Source organism: Solanum dulcamara, chromosome 7 (genome assembly GCF_947179165.1).
Source record: "Solanum dulcamara chromosome 7, daSolDulc1.2, whole genome shotgun sequence".
Taxonomy (NCBI): domain Eukaryota; kingdom Viridiplantae; phylum Streptophyta; class Magnoliopsida; order Solanales; family Solanaceae; genus Solanum; species Solanum dulcamara.
The window spans coordinates 9,846,330-9,865,338 of record NC_077243.1 but is presented as its reverse complement, the minus strand read 5'-3'; the positions used below and the strand labels follow the sequence as shown (position 1 = coordinate 9,865,338).

Here is a 19,009-nt window from a genome sequence, read left to right as displayed (position 1 = left end):
TGAGTAGTGGGAAACATGTAATGCAAATATGCTTTCATGGTTGATGAACACAATGAGTGAGGAATTACTTGGTGGAATCGTGTATGCAACAAGTGCATTTTCAGTTTGGGCAGATTTGAAGGAGAGGTTTGATAAAGTGAATTGTATGAGAGTCTATCAACTGCACAGAGAAATCACTACTCTTACACAAGGTACAAACTCTTTATCACATTATTTTACAAAATTAAAAGAATTGTGGGATGAATTTGATGTTGTAGTCCCAAATCCTTGCTGTAATTGCCCTCAATCAAAGGTATATAGTGATCACCTCCAACAGTTAAGACTAATTCAGTTTTTGAGTGGTTTGAATGAGTCATATGATTCAGCTCGTAGAAAGATCCTGATGAAAGGAGTTACACCTTATATAAACCAAGATTATGCCATGATTATAGAGGATGAAATTTGACACTCATCATACATGGCAAACATAGTTGAGAAACCAGATCAAGTTGTGATGCATGTCAATAAGAATCAGGGAAGAGACTACAAAGGAAAGAAATGCGAGTTTTGTCACTTTACTGGACACACCAAGGACAACTGTTATAAATTAATTGGCTATACAGATGATTGGAAGCAGAGGAAGAAAATATGTTTTGGTAATGACAATAGGAGACAATATCCAACAAACAAAAATTCAACAGGAGGATCTTTCCATCCCAGTGGCTATGGAGGACAACACTCAGCAGCAAACAATGTATCAGGAGGTCATTATGATCACTCTCAAGCTACAACCAGTCAAGAGGACAAGGATTACTTAGAAAAAGGACATGCTTTCATAGAACAAGAATACAAACAGATATTAGCAATGCCGAACAAAGATGTGCAAGATTGTAAGCAAGTTAACATGGCAAGTATTACTACTTGTTTGATGTCAAAGGTTGTTACACAGGAATTGATAGTGAATTCTAGGGCTTCACATTATGTCACAACAAATAAAAACTCACTGCACAAGAGTTATGATGTAACCAAGTCACAAAGAAACCAAGTCCAACTACCCACTAGAGATAGGGTGAATATTAGCCATGTTAATGAAACATATGTATTTGATAATAATACTTTGAAGAATGTCCTATATGTGCCAGACTTCAAGTTCAACCTATTATCAGTCTCCAAAATTACAAGAGAATTGTCTTGCTTTGTATCTTTTTATCCTGATTTTTGTATATTTAACGACCTATTCAGTGGCAGGGTGAAGGGGATTGGTAAAGAAGATGGAGGACTTTACATTTTCAGGAGTTACATTTCAACAAAGCAAAGTCAAGAAGAAATATGCAAAGTAAATATAAAAGCAGTAGTATAGGTGCAAGTTTGTGGCATAGAAGACTTACACATCCATCTTCTCAGGTCTTGAAACACTTAAAACTAGTTCACAGTAGTAAAAATAGTGAAGTATTGAATAAATGTTCAATCTGTCCATTAGCTAAACAAGCTAGACTTGTTTTCCCTAACAGCACTTCTAGAACTTGTATGCCTTTTGATGTAATTCACATGGATTTTTGGGGACTTTATAAGATTCCTAAAATAGACAAGAAGCATTATTTCTTAAAATTGTAGATGACTACAGCAGATTTGTATGGGTTTATTTGCTGCAGTTGAAGTCTAAAATCATTGTTTTCTATGAAGAATTTTTTACTAATGATTAGGACTCAATTTGGTACTTGTGTGAAAATTGTGAGATCTAACAATGGTACTGAGTTCTTTAATTCTCAATGCACGAGTTTATTTCATGATTTAGGAATCCTACATCAGAATAGTTGTTCTCACACACTACAATAAAATGGTGTGGTTGAGAGAAAACATAGACAAGTTCTCAATGTTGCCAGGGCTATCAGATTTCAATCACATACGCCTATTAGATATTGGGGTTACTTTATCAAAGTTGCAGTGTATTTAATGAATAGACTTCCTTCATCAGTTACAGATAATAAAAGTCCCTTATGAGTTGCTTTATTCTTAACAATCAAGTTTAGCTCATTTAAGAGTCATAGGTTGTTTATGCTATGCCTTAGTATTACATAAGGGAGATAAATTTGCAGAAAGGGTTGTTCCTACTATCCTTATGGGTTATTCAGAATTGCAGAAAGGCTACATATTGTTAAACCATTAATCCAACAGGATATTTATGTGTAGGGATATGGTCTTTCAGGATGAAACATTTCCATTTGCTCAAATTTTACCACAGATAGGTCTATCAACTGTAGTTGGTTCCCCTTTAGAGTGTATTTTTGAAGAAGTTGTTGACAAAGGTTGTACTGAAGAAAAGGTTGATAACACTTAGATAGCCACTGAAGCGGTAGATGTCCTTCCTTTGGTCACTGAAGCCACTGAGGATAGTGCAACTCAGGAAGATGTTATTTGTGAACAACCTCCTGCATTGGCAGCACATCCTCCTGCAGATGTGACTCCATTTGTTAGAAGAACTTTAGGGACCACTAAGGCATCTACTTGGATGAAAAACTATGCCTTTCCTCGTACCAAACACAGTAGCTCTAAACATACCCTAGCCAATTCTCTTTGTTATGACAACTTGACTCCTTGTTACCAAAGATATTTGAGTAAGTTTTCTGACTATGTGGAACCTAAAGCTTTCAAACAGGCAGCCAAAGATGATAGATGGATACAGGCCATGAAACAAGATATTCGAGCCCTTGAAGATAATCATACTTGGGAAGTAATTGACTTACCTAAATGGATGAATACAATTGGTTCTAAATGGGTTTATAAGGTGAAATACAAGGCCAATAGTGAAATAGAAAGATTCAAGGCTAGATTGGTAGCCAAGAGATATAGTCAACAAGAAGGTTCGGATTATCATGACACCTTCTCACCTGTTGCTAAGATGGTCACAGTAAGATATGTGATTATTTTAGCTATGTCCAAAGATTGGAACTTATATCAAATGGATGTCTATAATGCATTTCTACAAGGGAATTTAGATGAGAAAGTATATATGAAAATGCCTGATCGTTTTAAGAAAGCAGGTGAGACCAAAATATACAAGTTACTTAAGTCTTTATATGGTCTTAAACAGGCCTCCAGACAATGGAATTTGAAGTTAACTACTGCCTTACTGGCCATTGATTTTACATAGAGTGCACATGACTATTCTTTGTTCACATTAAAGAAAAGGGAGGATATAGTGATTATATTAGTGTATATAGATGATTTGCTTATCACTGATAATAATGATCAGTGAAGCTAAGGATAGTCTGCACCAGCAGTTCAAACTTAAAGATCTAAGTGAACTCAAGTATTTCTTAGGTATTGAAGTTTTGAGATCTTCTAAGGGAGTCATTCTAAACCAGAGGAAGTATATTTTAGAGCTCAATGCAGATATAGGTCTCACTGGTGCCAAACCTGCATCTACTCCTCTTGAATCCAACCCGCGACTTACTTCTGTGGAACATGATTTAGTAGTGACAACACTAAGGATGTTGTTCTTCATGCCATTACTTCTTATTAGAGATTGGTTAGTAAACTTCTTTATGCAACTATCACAAGACCAGATATTGGTTATGCAGTACAAAATCTTAGTCAGTTTATGCAATCACCAAAGCAATCTCATTAGGAAGCAGCTACCAGGGTGGTCAGATATCTCAAAGGCACGGTGGGACAAAGGGTTTGGTTGAAAGCTCAGCCTACTACTATGATTACTTGTTGATGTGATTCTGATTGAGATGCATGTCCAAATACAAGAAGGTCCATTACTGGATATGTAGTCAAGTTTGGGAAATTTTTGGTATCTTGGAAATCTAAGAAACAACATACTGTTTCAAGGAGCTCAGCAGAAGCTGAGTATAGAAGCATGGCTTCAGCTGTCTCTGAGTTCACTTGGTTGATTGGTTTGTTTACTGAGCTAGGTGTGCCTCAACTACCTGTTACCATTCTAAGTGACAGCAAGTATGCTATTCAGTTGGCTGCAAATTCAGTCTTTCATGAAAGAACTAAGTATATTAAAATCGACTATTATTTCATCAGAGATAAGATTAAAGCTGGTGTGATTGAAACTGCCTATGTCCACACTCAACAACAAGTTGCAGACCTATTGACTAAAGGATTGAGTTAAGCTCAACATTCACATCTTTTGGGCAAGCTTGGTGTGCTTAATATTTTGCACCCTTTAGCTTGAGAGGGTGTGTTCAAACATGCAGTTAGTTAGTTTGTTGATGTGTTGTTGTAGTCAATTGACGTGAATGATTACTGTTGCATTGAGTGAGTTGGTATGTTAGTGTATGAGCTTGCAATAAGCTGTTAAAGATAGTTAATTAGTTAGGATATTTTGGGCACACTTTGCACTTCATTCTAGCTATAAAACTAAGCTCACAGTGTATATATTTTTCATAATGCTTAGATAATAAAACTTCTCTCTACCTCTTCTCTGCATTTTCAGATCTTCAATGGATTAGTGAGCTTATTTACTCACAATTTCACAATGAAACTCCGTTATATATTACAATCAGATAATTTTTTATTTTGTTAGCCTCTAAAATGTTTGTTCATACTGCATCAATGATAAACACAAAGAACTACCAAAATCATTGAGTTATCAAAAAGTTGTTTCCTTGCCTTCTCTCACAAGGAGCTCCCTTTTCCTTGGAAGGAAAGGCATTTTTAATCCAAAAATTATTATCATCGGGAGCAATTGGAATCCAATAAATAATACGAAAGCAAACGTTTGAAAATATATTTAACCCTTTTCCGTATTTAATATTCCAACTTGCACATTTTCTCCCAACACTTGTAATTCCAATTTCGAGTGCGTCACGATTTGATTAGAGTGCAGACTCCATTGAGGCCTTGTACGAAGAAACTTTATTAAAACAAATTGATTCAATTAAATCAGTAAACAAGAGGGAAAAGTTTTGACATGACAGCAATTTTAACAACTACGATCCACATCTATAATTACCTCAACCAAATCCCTAAAATACAATATATGTAGGAACTATGTGATTAATGATTGGTAACACGATGACAACAAATGATTAAAAAGATTACTTATCATTAATAAGAATGATATACTTGAATTACATATTTTATATCAAATAAAAAATATTAGGGGCCTTGAATTTTCCGGGCCTAAAGCAAGAGCTTCATTGGCATAGGGGTGGAGTCACACCTTGTTTCTATCCCATCCATAGCTTCAGAACTTTATCTTTACCACCAGATGCTACTTTTTCGCCGTCTGGACTCCAGTCAACCGCGAAAACCTTCCAAGTTCAGATAGACTAAGTTATCTAACAGTTCTGTAGAGAAAGAGACTGAAAATGCCTGTGGCAGAAGCTTACCTCATCAGCATGGCCGGGAAGGTCTTGTTTCAACTTTTTTGTCCGGATATCCCAAACCTAAACATGGACATAACTTAATGACTTCTTTTTAACAGGACAAGAACCAAGAGTAATGCAAACACATACCTTCAAGGTTGAATCTTTGCTCCCACTCAAAAGGAGCCTACTGTCGGCTGACCAGCTGCGCCAAAACACAAGGATAGTAACTAACAGTTGTGTGTTAAAATGATGGAAGTTTTGAGTTTTGAGGAAAATTCTAACCTTATCTGATATACAGGTCCAACATGGCCTCGGAATGCAGCAACAAATTTTCCTGTGGTTCCATTCCATAATTTCACTGACTTATCGAATGAAGCACTTGCTATCCATTGACCATCCGGAGAAAAATAAACGTGATTAACCAGCTGCAAAAATTGAAATTCATGGTTCGATCTTAGAACAAAAAAATGCAGGCCATGTTCACCATCAAAGCACACAGGCACATGGAGAAAACCATTCTTTACAGCACAGAAAGATTGTTCACCTGTTGATGACCTGTCATGCGAGTTTTTGGGTGCTTGCTGACAGCAGGCTCCCATAGAAACATTGTGAAATCATCTGATCCTGATACCAACCTCTCAGGGGCATTGCCTCTCATTTTTTCGTACCTTTCAAGTGCTACCTGGAGATGAAACAAGAGCAATGTAAGAACTGTGAGGATGGGAGAATTACAATTTGGAGCAACTCAATAGCATCAAAGATTTTCTTTCTTCTTTTGCTCTTTGCCTCTTGTTAATGTATATTGTCGTCCTGCCACCGCCTAAGTGAGAATATGAGATGCTTCTAGTGCCACGAGATATAGGAGTGCACAATCTCAGTAGTTGGACTCCTAATTTTAGGTTTAGTTGCAAATTCCGCGCATCCATTTCAGTTAAAGACACTCGACTTTGTTAACTCTTCCATCAAGGTTCAAAGAGTCAAAACAGAGAGTATCGTTTTCTCTATATGTTAGAGAGGCCCCAGCTTTTGTACCTTTCTATTTGTTGCCATCGCTTTCCTATCAAATCCTCATATATGCAGCTTATGTTTTTGTTGATCATCAACAAAACTAATAAGATAGATTTATCCTTTTTCTAACTGGCATCTCTATTAAGGATCTCTTTGATCACCCGACCTTTTTAGCAAATGTAAAAGGTACAACTCGAGGAGGCAAACAATCTTGTACGAGATGCTTAATTGAGAGCAAATCTCACCTCTGCAAATGTTTTAAGTACTGAGCTGACACTCACTCAAAAAGGATACAAACAATCTTGTACGAGCTGCTTAGTTGGAAGATAATCTCACCTTTGCAAATGTTTTTAAGGACTAAGCTATGACTTCCAAAATTATACAGCCTACTGCTGCTCTAAAAGTTTACTATGTTCACTTTTTTGTGTCAACATCTGGTCCCAAAAGAAAACCGGAAAAATAGTTGCTTGTTATCTGACATTGAATTTTTTTATTGGAATGAAATGGGTTCAAATGGATAGCTAGGATCATATAGCAGACACCAACGCACTTGGGATTGAGGCGTATTCATCAATGCCGTACTGCAGCACTCCTGGACTGAGGAGGTCTTTGAACTAGCCTAATAGTTCATGCACGAAATGAGCTCAGCTAGTATACTTTTAATCATCAAACCTTCTTGTGACTTCTCACTCTCACCATACTTTTCAAGTCATTATACAAAAACATTTCATGCTTCCACAGCAGCATATCTCCATAAGGATGTATTGGGGTAAAGTCTTACTCTAATCCACTAAAGTTGATAAAAGTGAATTCTTGCAATATTGAGTGCAAATTAAATTAAGCACATAAAAAGCTTTGGGACTAGGAATACCAAAAGATAACCTTTTTCATTTCCTCAGGAGATGCAAAGTGTTTATTGGTGTGATCAAACGCCCCACTTCGAAGAACATATTCAGTGCTCAGTGCTAGAGAATTTACCCAATGTCCATGACCCTGCATAGCATAAAATGGTAGGAGCATAAATAAGAAACTACCCATCTAGTCATATTTTCCAGGACATCTTACTCCATGGCCGGCAAGAACAACTCCACTTTTCATATATGCACATCCACTAGCTTCAAAATCTATAGGAGTATACCTATTCCACCTTAGACCGAGTGTTTCTTAAAATGAAATACAAATCCAACTAACTATAAAACTGATGCTCGACAAACTGTCCATATGTCACAATGGACTACAAAGACAAATGATAGCATATCACAACCCTCACTTTTGAGCAGTAAGAAAAAAAAATTCTACTTCAAATGTAAATTGAGAGAAAGCTTCTCAGGGATCTCAAGGAAATATAAAAACCAACCAAGCACATATCAACCTCACTGAATACAGGTAATGAATAATAATACAAAGTCACAGCACATGCATGAGAGCAGTTGAAAAGTCCCACAATAATCAAAGGTTATAGACTTCACCTTCAATTCACGTATTAGCTTCCCCTGCGTGGTTTCCCATACTTTGATTGTACAGTCCTGAGATCTGGAACATGAACTAACAAATGTTACTAACACCATATGGAAGATTTCTTAAACTAATGCCTGGGTTCAACAGCTCTGTATACACACACACACACAAACACCACACCCCTCCCACCACACACAAAAAAAAAGAGAGAGAGAACTACACACCAAAAAAACAGCAAAAGTTCAAGAAATAGATAAATCAAGTGGGCCAATCACAGTAAGTTGATGCTGTCCACAGAGATCAATATACTACATAAATGACAACAATCTGTAAAGTGAAATGCTCTAAAGAAATATACCCCGTGTATATAACTCCATCTCCACCCCATTTTACACATGTTATTGCAAGTGTATGGCCAGTGAGACAAATAAGACACTTCCTTGTGGTAGCATCCCATATCCGCGCATCGCCATCTTTACTTGCACTTACAAAGCGGCGACATGGAGCACTGAGGTGTACAGGTTCCCAAGAAATACCAGTTATCCATTTCTTGTGGCCCTGCAACATGGTAAGCTCAGATCATACTCTTCAAAGAGTTTCTTTTAAATATCTTCACAAAGCAATACAGCAAGTTAAAGTGAACCTGTTACTTTGTCCATCAGGGACAATTATTTTGACAAAACCAACAAAGGGAAGACGTGCATGTCACACAAAAAGCCATGACTTAAGTCAAGAAAAGACAGAATAGAGGACCTAGGAGTAGGTTCTTAATTCAAGGCCTCATAATTGAATGGTTGAATATCTTCACAAAGCAATACAGCAAGTTAAAAGTGAGCCCGTTACTTTGGCCATCAGGGACAATTATTTTGACAACCAACAAACGGAAGACGTGCATGTCACACAAAAAGCCACGACTTAAGTCAAGAAAAGACAGAAAATAGAGGACTTAGGAGTAGTTTCTTAATTCAATTAATTCAATGCCTCGTACTTAAATATTTTCATAGGATTATACGTAGATGTTATGAAATAAGAATAGAAGATAATATCGAAATTAAAATGGAAGGAAACATGAAAAGTTTGAACTCAGCCACTTGAGCAGGCATGCAGCAATCATCTAAATTTGACATTACAGACACTCAAAAGTCTTTTAAAACACAACTAAAGAAATCAATGATTGATCAAATTATGCATATACATCCTGTGACATCTACTTTGCGTGATTCAATTGAAGATTCACCTAAACTCTGAATTCTAGATACCTAAAAACATAAGCACATCAGCCAATAATACCACCTATAGTGGGCAATATTGCTCAATTCATGATAACTCTCAAGTTGGCACTCATGAGCTTGTAGACTTTCAAACATCTTTCTAGAACTCGAGGAACCTTAAGAGAGCCATCCAAGAGGATTTGAAGGCCCACAATATGCTGACTATCTTCATCCAGGAAAAAAAACAGATTATCAGGATTTATCGTAACTGAGGCACAACAGACAGCAGGTAACAAGGAAACTGCTGTTTTAGCAGGGATGTTGACCCATAAAAGCCCAGCAGGTAAAAAAGCATCAAAATCCATAGTTCTACAATCTCAATAACTATACAAAAACACGTCTGAGATGACTTACAGTAAGCGGGTTTCCTAAAGGCTTCCCAGTCTGAAGGTCCCAACAGATAAGTTCTCCAGCCTTACTTCCACTAACAAGATGCTTACCATCTGGTGACCACGAAACAGAAAGAACCCAATTTCTGTGCCCTGCAACAAAGAGGATATATCACTATTTTTTAATTTTTTTGAAACTGATATAGAGTCACTATTTATTCATAGACATTATTAAACACATAAAGGGAAATATTGGTAAGACCATGATTCGGCAACTTTGGCAAATGGAACAAGCAACATTGACAGAATTATACGCTTTAAAACATAAAACCTGTTTCTTTTCACTTTTCTTTTTGTTGGGTAGCAAATGTGATAAAATTTGGTTATACAGGTAGCTTGCAGACTCGTAACTAGTATTTGATGCTGAAATTTCAAAAATGAAGGAAAGAACAGGCAATCCCCGCAGCATTTGAGGCATAAGAATAGAATAAGCAGAAATTCATAGAGAAATTAATCACCTTCTCACAATCCAATGTCAAAACCACTTCAGAGAGTTAACATGCAATATCATCTGACCAGATGCATGATATATGAGCAGTGCCTAAGATGCATTCAAAGTAACCAAACTAAGATTTAAACCAGAGAGTATCCGAATGTGCAGGGAGGTTGGAATATCCCAAGTATCAATCCCAGCATATTAAGAAGTTACCATTCTCATAAGTGATAATCAGCTAAATAACATCTTGTAAGAGGATATACCTAAAGAACTTTATCATTCAATTTCTATATTTTACATGAGATGATACGTAAAAAGCTGAGACTGCAGCTGATGCCTACGAAACTTTGATTCAAACCTTGACATGTAAACAATGGTGTCTGGGTATTTAGATCCCACAAACGAACTGTAGTGTCACCAGATCCACTTGCCAACTGTCGTCCATCAGGACTGAAGGCAACTGAAAGAACAGCTTCAATGTGACCTGCAAGCACAAAACCCAAACTGAATAAAGCAAATTTGAAGGTTCCAGGGTGAGATAAGCAGCTGTCAAGTACAACGTAAAAGAAAGATTGAATAGAACACTAGACAAAGATACACAGAACACAGATAATGACAAGCCGAGAAGTGTTAGTCAGTCCAAGAAACAGAAGCGCATATGAATTGGTTGTAAATCCTCGACAAACAAGACTAAATAGCTTATTGCATGAACCAAATGCCTCTCAGGTGGAAAACAAAAGCATGACTGTAGAACAAATGAAGCATCGAACTTCATGCAAGGGGGTTTTCACCATCACTCAGAAACATATTAAAACTCCATTGTTTTGGCAACTTCACTCCACCCACTTCTTTTTGAATCTTCAATACCTTTGCCATAATAATGGAAATGTCAAGGGGTAGGTAAAAAGGAGGATTTTTCTCTTTTTGTGAAGCCAAACCAGATGTTTCTTCCCTGCTATGTTTCTGCACCCTGTATTATATCCCTCTTCTAGTATTATCACCCATGATTTGTTACCCCCCCCCCTCCCCGTTTCTGTTGAGCCGAGGGTGTATCAGAAACAGTCTCTCTACCTAAGGTAAGGTCGGCATACATTCTACCCTCCCCAGACCCCACTTTGTGGGATTATACTGAGTATGTTGTTGTTATTTATTTGTTAACTCCTAAACATGCTTCGATCCTTACGAAACGATCATAACCATTGAAATTCTGGTAAATGTCTGTAGGCTTGGATCCCCCCCCCTACATAAATCCCCTCTTACCTACAAATCTTGTTGGAGCTGCTCCCAAACCCATTTGAGATTCTCCTTGTCGTTCTTTAGTTTGTTCATAAAGCGCCTACTGCTTTCAACAAATAAGAACCATCTATTGATGCTCACACTGATGTCTATTTTTCACATTTTCCTAAACCCTTTTTTTGTGTCCCTACATCTATTCCAACGACTAATAAATAAACCCTTATCACTCCATCCACGGAGGTAAAATTTGAACTTCCCCTCTCACTTTATTCTTTCCCTTTCCATCTTGGAACCAAACAGTGTTATTTCTTAAATTAGTACCTGCTCAAAGCAATCAACCCGCACTGCAGTTCCACCTAAACTAACCCACAACATAAATTCTTTTAGCTGCAGTATCAATTACCAGAGTAAAAAGATCACAAGGAGAAGATGCTCAGTAGCATATTGACAAGAGAAATGAATAATGTTGTACCAGCAATTGTGGCCGAACAACGAGTGACAGGGCGGATTCGAAACACTGCTTGTGGTTGATAAACTATTGTCAAGACTTTTTCCACAGACACTGCAATAAATTCACCAAAGTATCTCCATAAATAATTAGCAAAATAAACATTTCGATAATCACTTATAAGCTCCATAACATTACAACTCTCCTACACAAGTTACCTTTGTTCTTCTCTAAGTATGATCCAAGCTGCACCACAAGCTCTTCGTCTGAGATATAAAATGCATAAGGCAACTTTTCCTCCTGACAAACTCCAAGAATTCCCATAGTTACAACTTACAAGTCAGCTTGAAAAGTGACACTTATGAAATGGTCACTAATACCATGATTTGTCGTAATTAGCGGCAGCTGTTTCATTACATTAACACTTGTCTATACCCCATCCGGACCACTTTAATTGTCTCATTTTTTGCTTACAATCCCCTTAAGAAACTACTTGTGTTGACTATCATACCGTTATTTATTATCTTTAATTATTTAAAATGTTAATCTCTCTTCAATAAACACTAATCCCTCTATTTCAATTTGTTTGTCATACTTTCTTTTTTAGTTTACAACAACAACAACAACAACAACCCAGTGAAATCCCACAACATGGGGTCTGGGGAGGGTAGAATGTACGCAGACCTTACTCCTACCAAGGTAGGACGGCTGTTTCCTGGAGACCCTCGGCTCAGTAAAAGCATAAATGCATAAAAAATGTTAGATGTTTCAAAAGAATGTCTCTTTCCATTTTTCGCAACTCTTTAATTCCAACTTTCCACATGACATGTTTAAGACTACAAGATTAAAGCACATTTTGGTAAATCTGATCTATCTTTAACTTAAAACCACAAGATTCAAAAGTCTTTTTTACTTTCTTAAAACTCTGTGTCGAGTCAAACCAGGACAAATAAACTAAAATGAAAGGAGTGTCTCTTCAATAAAAAGAGAGTTAATCTAAGCAATCATAGCATGTGTATGTGCTTTTTCACTAAATTTTCTATCTAATTAGTCAATGTTTATTACTTCCAATAATAGTTATTACTACTGAGGGCAAAATGGGAAGAGTGCACTTAATTATATCTTGATTCTCTAAAATGATGACTAATTTGGACAATCTAATTTTAGTAGGGACGACAAGTAAACTGGTCAGTTGGGAATACAAACTTTAGAATAATCCCTGTTTATCATTTCGATTAGAACCAAAGAAAGCAGTCCACATACAAGAAACTCCTCTGCTTAACTTTTCACAAATCCATTGCAAGAAGAAAACTCGATGTACATAACTGAAACTACATGTTCTCTCAAATAAACTTTTTTTTATATTTCCTTGGTAGTAATTTCAATCTAAATAGCTTGAACACAAATAGAAAGGAAGAAACATTGAGGTTCATCTTGCTTACATTGCTGAGCAGCTTATTGACGACTTGATTTAGCTCTTTTGGACCAGCGTTTTCAGGGAGGTATAAGGCGGCACCCAACGAATTGCCTTCTGGGTCTGCCAACTGACATATGACACTATTTGTTGCTTCTCTCTCTGCCGCCGCTTCCACTTCCACTTCCATCGTTTCTGCCATTAATTTTTCCTTTGCAAATTTTCTGGTTAGACTATTTTTAACTCTTGAGGAAATAGAGGTTTTAGTAGGGTTTTGAAATTTTTTCAGCTTTAATTTGCAAAAATTATCAAACTGACAAAACTGAAAAAGACACACCTTAAGTTTTCTGAAATTTGCACTTGGACCCCTAAGATACATGATTAACATTTTGTTAACTTATAATAAGCCTTATCAATATATATTATTGATATATACTCTTGATGATTTTTTTTTGTTCTACTATAAAGACATTACCAATTACCCTTCTCTAAAGACATCTTACACATTTGGCAAACACACGAGAATTTCATGAAAGATTAGGCAATTTTACGTTCATTACAAACAAACAAAAAAAATCATTTTCTCTTTATCATGTAAAAATTACTAAACCAAATCAATATCATCTTTAAAATTACTTTGATCAAAAAATACATACATTTGATAGGAACTCATCTCTCTTTTATTAAGTTGCATTCCATATCAGCTTTAGCGATTCCATTTTATATCCAATATTAGTTGATCTATTTAAACTATTTATAATACCTCAAACTCATTTGACCCCACCAAAAAAGGGGTTAAAATAAACAAGAAAGACTTTATCCATTCTCAAAAGAAAGAAGAACTAATATATCTTGGAGTCTCTATACTTCAAGTTGAGGTATATCTAAAGTTTTAAGGATTTAATTTCGAGTTTTACTTTTAATAATTTTAAGATATGAGTGTTGTTCGTATTAAACAAATGGCTGAAATTTAATTAGTTTTAAAATACTGATAACAGTTTGATTAGTTGAAAAAGTAGTTATGTGTCCATGCTCTCCGTTTAAAGAAGCCTCAAGAAAGGCTATATGATGCAAACAATCCCTCCAGTTCTGGCCCAACTTACGCTGCGTCAAAGATGGACTCTCTCAGTCCGGTTATGACTTCTATGGCCCAGTTCTCACCAATGACATCATCTTTTTTAATATATGATTATTAAGATATTATCTCATTGTAAATTGTAGTAATAAGGTATGGTTTTTCAGCATTTTTTTGTCACCCGTTTTTTCAGCAAAAAATTATCTTTTTAAAAAACATAATAGATATTAAATTCAAATATGAAAAAGTTATAAAAAATCTTATTTTAAACGATATTGTAACCATTATTTGTTCGATAAAATAAATTCCAAAAACTAGTGATAGTGATTGGGGATGGATATTGGAGGTGGTAGTTCTAGTTCATGGTGAATCGTGTGGTAATAATTGATAGTGATAATTTTATAATAATATTGAACAAAATAATAATAGTAGTAATAAAATGTCAGCTTCAGTTCGTATGAATAGTTAAGTAATAACGTTTTACTAAATTTAAAATTATGTACAAATTGACACAAATGGAGACTTGGTGTCTGAAATTAATCCTATATACTAAGCTGGTGATTACTTTGGACCAAACAAATGTCGTTGGAAAGCAAGGTCACAAGAAAGTTATTCATAATTAGGCTTCATGCATGCCGCCTAATTTTATTTTTTTATACATTAAAAATGACTAAATAAACTATTTAAAGTCATTCATAAGCTACATGTGTTGAATCAACAAGGAGGAGCAACTTCATTTCTTTGAGTGCAGTATTCCAAATGATCAAATTATCGATATATACTTACGACCTTCATTTATCAAAAAAATATTGCACATTAATTTGCCTCCCTCCACCTCCACATATATGTACAAATCTCACGCAAATCAAGATATTGTACCTATATATATATTACTTAAAGAAATATGATTTAGCGATGAACAAATTTAATAGCTAAACAGCAATAATCGTCGCTAATCCTATTTAGTGACGAAACAATGACTAATTTATGTTAGCTATAAATAAATTAGTGACGAAGTTTGTAGTTAATTTTTGTTCTTTTTTTAAGAATAGCTTGATGGCTTCTAACCTTGTATTCTTTAATAATGGCCTTAAAGAAGGTGAGATGGGATGTCCTCTCTTATAACAAGTTGCGTCGTAAGTAGACAATCTATTTTCACTTTTAATTTTGTATATCCGTCATTTTTGCTAATTTTAGCCCTTATTTAATACTTCACAACTCTGTAATGAGACTTGAAGTCGATTTTATCTTACATAAATACACCCAAAATCCACTTCTCGATCTTGATCATCTCTAAAAATTCCTCCAAAAGAAATATTGCGAGTTTGAGTCTTTATTCAATTTAAACTTCCATGCACAAGCCAGCTATGTCGCCTAAAGATTTGTCCCTAACGTATATATAGACTCGTAGTTCCTGAAATACAATCATTATAATTTATAGGGCTACAAATTTGAATTAGCCTTGGTGAGAGCAAGATGAGCAGAGTTCTCCAAATCCAACACCTTTCAAAAAGAAAGCTAAAGAAACAAAAAGAGAAAAGCCTATATATAATATGTCCACCATTTAGATTGGCAAACACCATAAAGTAAATCTTTTTATAAGATTGTCAAAAGATCTACATTTGTACCAATGTCTCAAACTCCATAGACTTACCTTAGCACATGTTAGAATAGTTCCCTATTTGTTTCTCTTTTATCTTAGGACATTAAATGTTGGTCATTAGGAGGTACTTAGTATTCAATTTGGTTTCTTCTGAATTATCTCACTTTACTTTTCCTGTTGGATAGAGATGCATTACCACATAAAGACAAACATTATATTCTCTAATAGTCAAGGAAAAACAGGACCACCAAAAAATAAGATGTTAATTATATATTCCTTTCATTGGAAGCTTATTAGTGTGAAAACTATCATTAGGATGTCCCGCTAATTCTCCGTAATTAACTCATTTCACACGTGTCATTCACTGATTGGTCGTTGGCACGTGAGGACTAGAAAAAGTTTTAATTTATTTTATGTTTATGGATGTCAATTTTTGTAGTGTGTTATCATTATTATTAATAATAAGGAAAAAGAAAGAAAAATTGTAGCTTTGTCGGCAGTTTTGTCTTTAAACTTTTACTAATGGCATCAAGTCAGGTGGTAAATTTCATTATTAGGGGGGGACAAAGTAGTACTCTTTTGCCCATGGTAGGTTTTATAGTCTTTCCCTTCTTTTCTTTTTTTTTCTAAATTTAATTTTATGTTTTCACCTTTTCATTTTTGCAAGACTAATTGGAGCATTTTCATATTTAATTCCTTAGGAGAAGTCTCTTTTTTATTTATTTATTGGATATATAGCTTAGATTGTTACAGTTTCAGTAACATCCCGAAATTTTTTTCGCCGAAACTCAAACCGTTGTTTCTATGTGTGCAGACTCGAATCGAATGACTTGTAATTTTATATATGAGTTAGGATCAACTCCTAAGTATTTGAAGTGTATTAGATGCGTGCTAGGGTCATGAGAGATTTCTAACACCAAGCCGAGTCCAAAGAATTTCTATCGGCTAAGTTTTCGAATGAGTTCGTTTAAGGGTCAACTTCAAACGATCATATCTCCTAGAATATAATGAATTGGGTGGTCTATAACCTATCAAATTAAAGGTCTTTGAGTCTTCTTTCCAACGCCACCAAGAATGTATTTTTTAGAGTTTGGAGTAAAAAGTTATGCCCAGTCAAACAGAGAGGTGCGCGACAAGTCGCGGACCTGTCGCGGACTTGCCAAGTTTTTCCAAATTTTGTTTTTTTGTCGACCAGAAAGGTGCGCGACAAGTCCGCGTCGTGGACCTGTTGCGGACTTGTCCAGTTTTCCAGATTTTGTAGGGGCATTTTGGAAAATTACCTAATATCTATATGTACGAACTTGGAACATTTTGGGGTCAAATTTTGCAGTCTTTCACCTCCAAAGAAACCTAATCTTCATTCTCTTCTCTCTCAAATCATCTCCAACAAGATTTTTTCTCAAAACTCAAGGATTCAAGCTTTCAATTGAAGACCTAACATCAAAATTTCTTCAAAATCTACTCTAAGGTATGTAAAGGCTAACCTAAAATATGGATTGAGTTCTTCCATTATGACCATAGATGTGTTGGATGAAAATTGTGAAAGGCTTGAACCTTCTATGAAGATTTTCTTGAAATTTTCCTAAACTCTAGAATATTTTTATATACTATTAATTGATTGATGATTTTCATAACTTGAATTCTTGAATAATTATCTTTCATATTTATTTCACAAACCGTAGTTACATATTGACTACAATGAATTTTTGTATATAAATTCATATGTATTGATGGTGTTTTCGAGTTGAGTTTTGTTGAGATTATGGATTCATGTATTAATTCACATGAACCCAAGATAAAATTTCTTTTTGTTATAATTTGTTTTGAGGGTGAGATTGATAGTTTTTATGTAAATATTGCTTTCAAAGGGAGATGATGTATTTTTCTTTAATTAGTATGAATGAAATAGAATATAAAGATAAATTGAGATTTTGGAGCAAGATGTTTGGTGATGATGTGAATGATGGTTATCTTTAACATAGGTAGAATGATTGATGAAGAGGTATGTTGATGATGATGTTTGAGATGAAATGGATTGGAGTCTAATGTGACTACATGATATGTGATTTGCATAATTTGATTTGATTGGAGTCATATGAGTATAAATGATTGTTTGAGAATGAGTTTTAAGTAAATAATTTGTGAACATTTTTGCATAAACTATTTATACACTATTTTGAATTTAAAGAATGATTATTTTCATATTTGATTTTAAAAAAGTTTAAGCATGAGTTGAGTTTGAGAAGTCTCTTAATTATCATTTTTGAACATGAGTATTTTGAGTATAAACGAGTTGAGCATTTTCACATTAAAATGTATATTTTGAGTTTGAATTGAAGAGTTAAAATTATGTTTTAAATGCATCTAATATTTCTGCATTCATTGAGTTGAGATGGTATCAAATTCAAAAAGAAGAGTTTGATGATTGGAATGAGTTGATTGTGAATGAAGGTCCAATGAGACCAGATTGATTGAGTTTTGAAAAGAGTCTAATGAGACTAAATGAGTTGATTTGAAACTAAGTCCTAAGAGACTAAATGAGTATTTTGAATATTTTACTCACTTGATAGATATGTGCATATTGAGTCTTGGAAGGAGTATTGAGCACCAAATTGGGTAAGAGTATAGTCCATACTCAAACCCCATGAACTGTGTAGCCAGCGTAGGAAGGGATTGAACTGTTAAAGTCGGATGTTTCTCATTTCATCGTCCTGAAATGATAGGACTTGATTGATTGATGGAATCATGATTGGTTGATTCGTTCATACCCTGACAAAGTATAAGCGGATGTGGTAACGATGTAGCTCACTGTACATCACCAATTTATAGGTGGTGAGATTGTTGTCGGTTAGAAAAACTCTCAATTTGTGTGGATTGTGCATGATATGATTGGTTGGATTGAGATTGTAGATTGAGTCGGATTGTATAACATTACTAAATTCTAATTTGCATATCTATTAAGTTGAGTCCTTTGACTTTGTTGTTGAGTTGACTGTATATAATTGGATTAGATTGGATGGTATGTGATTGGATTGGATTAAATTGGATTGTACATGATTGGATTAGACTGTATTGTATATGATTGGATTGGATTGGATGGTATGTGTTTGAATTGTAAATGATTGGATTGAATTGGATTATACATGATTGGATCAGATTGTATATGATTAGATTTGATCAGATTGTATATGATTGGATTGGATCAGATTGTATATGATTGGTATCTGTCTAAACTGTGCTCTTACTTTAGACTTATGACACCTTGATTGAGTCTCTCTTATCTTTATGACTTGAGATATTTGAACCGGTATTGTTCTAGCTTGACACATGTTTCATTCTGCCATATTACATACTCGTACATTCCA

At 35.1% G+C, this 19,009-nt stretch overlaps 1 protein-coding gene across 1 annotated transcript; it reads right to left on the bottom strand.

The window, feature by feature from the left end:
- Window positions 1-4,856: 4,856 nt before the first annotated feature.
- Window positions 4,857-13,318, bottom strand: LOC129896234 (notchless protein homolog). The gene is made up of 13 exons (XM_055972090.1): window positions 12,995-13,318; window positions 11,771-11,852; window positions 11,577-11,666; window positions 10,227-10,352; window positions 9,398-9,525; window positions 8,131-8,330; window positions 7,784-7,847; window positions 7,197-7,307; window positions 5,851-5,988; window positions 5,589-5,731; window positions 5,454-5,508; window positions 5,328-5,384; window positions 4,857-5,249 (listed from the first exon to the last, which is right to left on the bottom strand). The coding sequence occupies exons 1-13, from the start codon at window positions 13,166-13,168 to the stop codon at window positions 5,166-5,168; spliced, it is 1,452 nt and encodes a 483-aa protein (XP_055828065.1). The 5' UTR covers window positions 13,169-13,318; the 3' UTR covers window positions 4,857-5,165.
- Window positions 13,319-19,009: the final 5,691 nt, after the last annotated feature.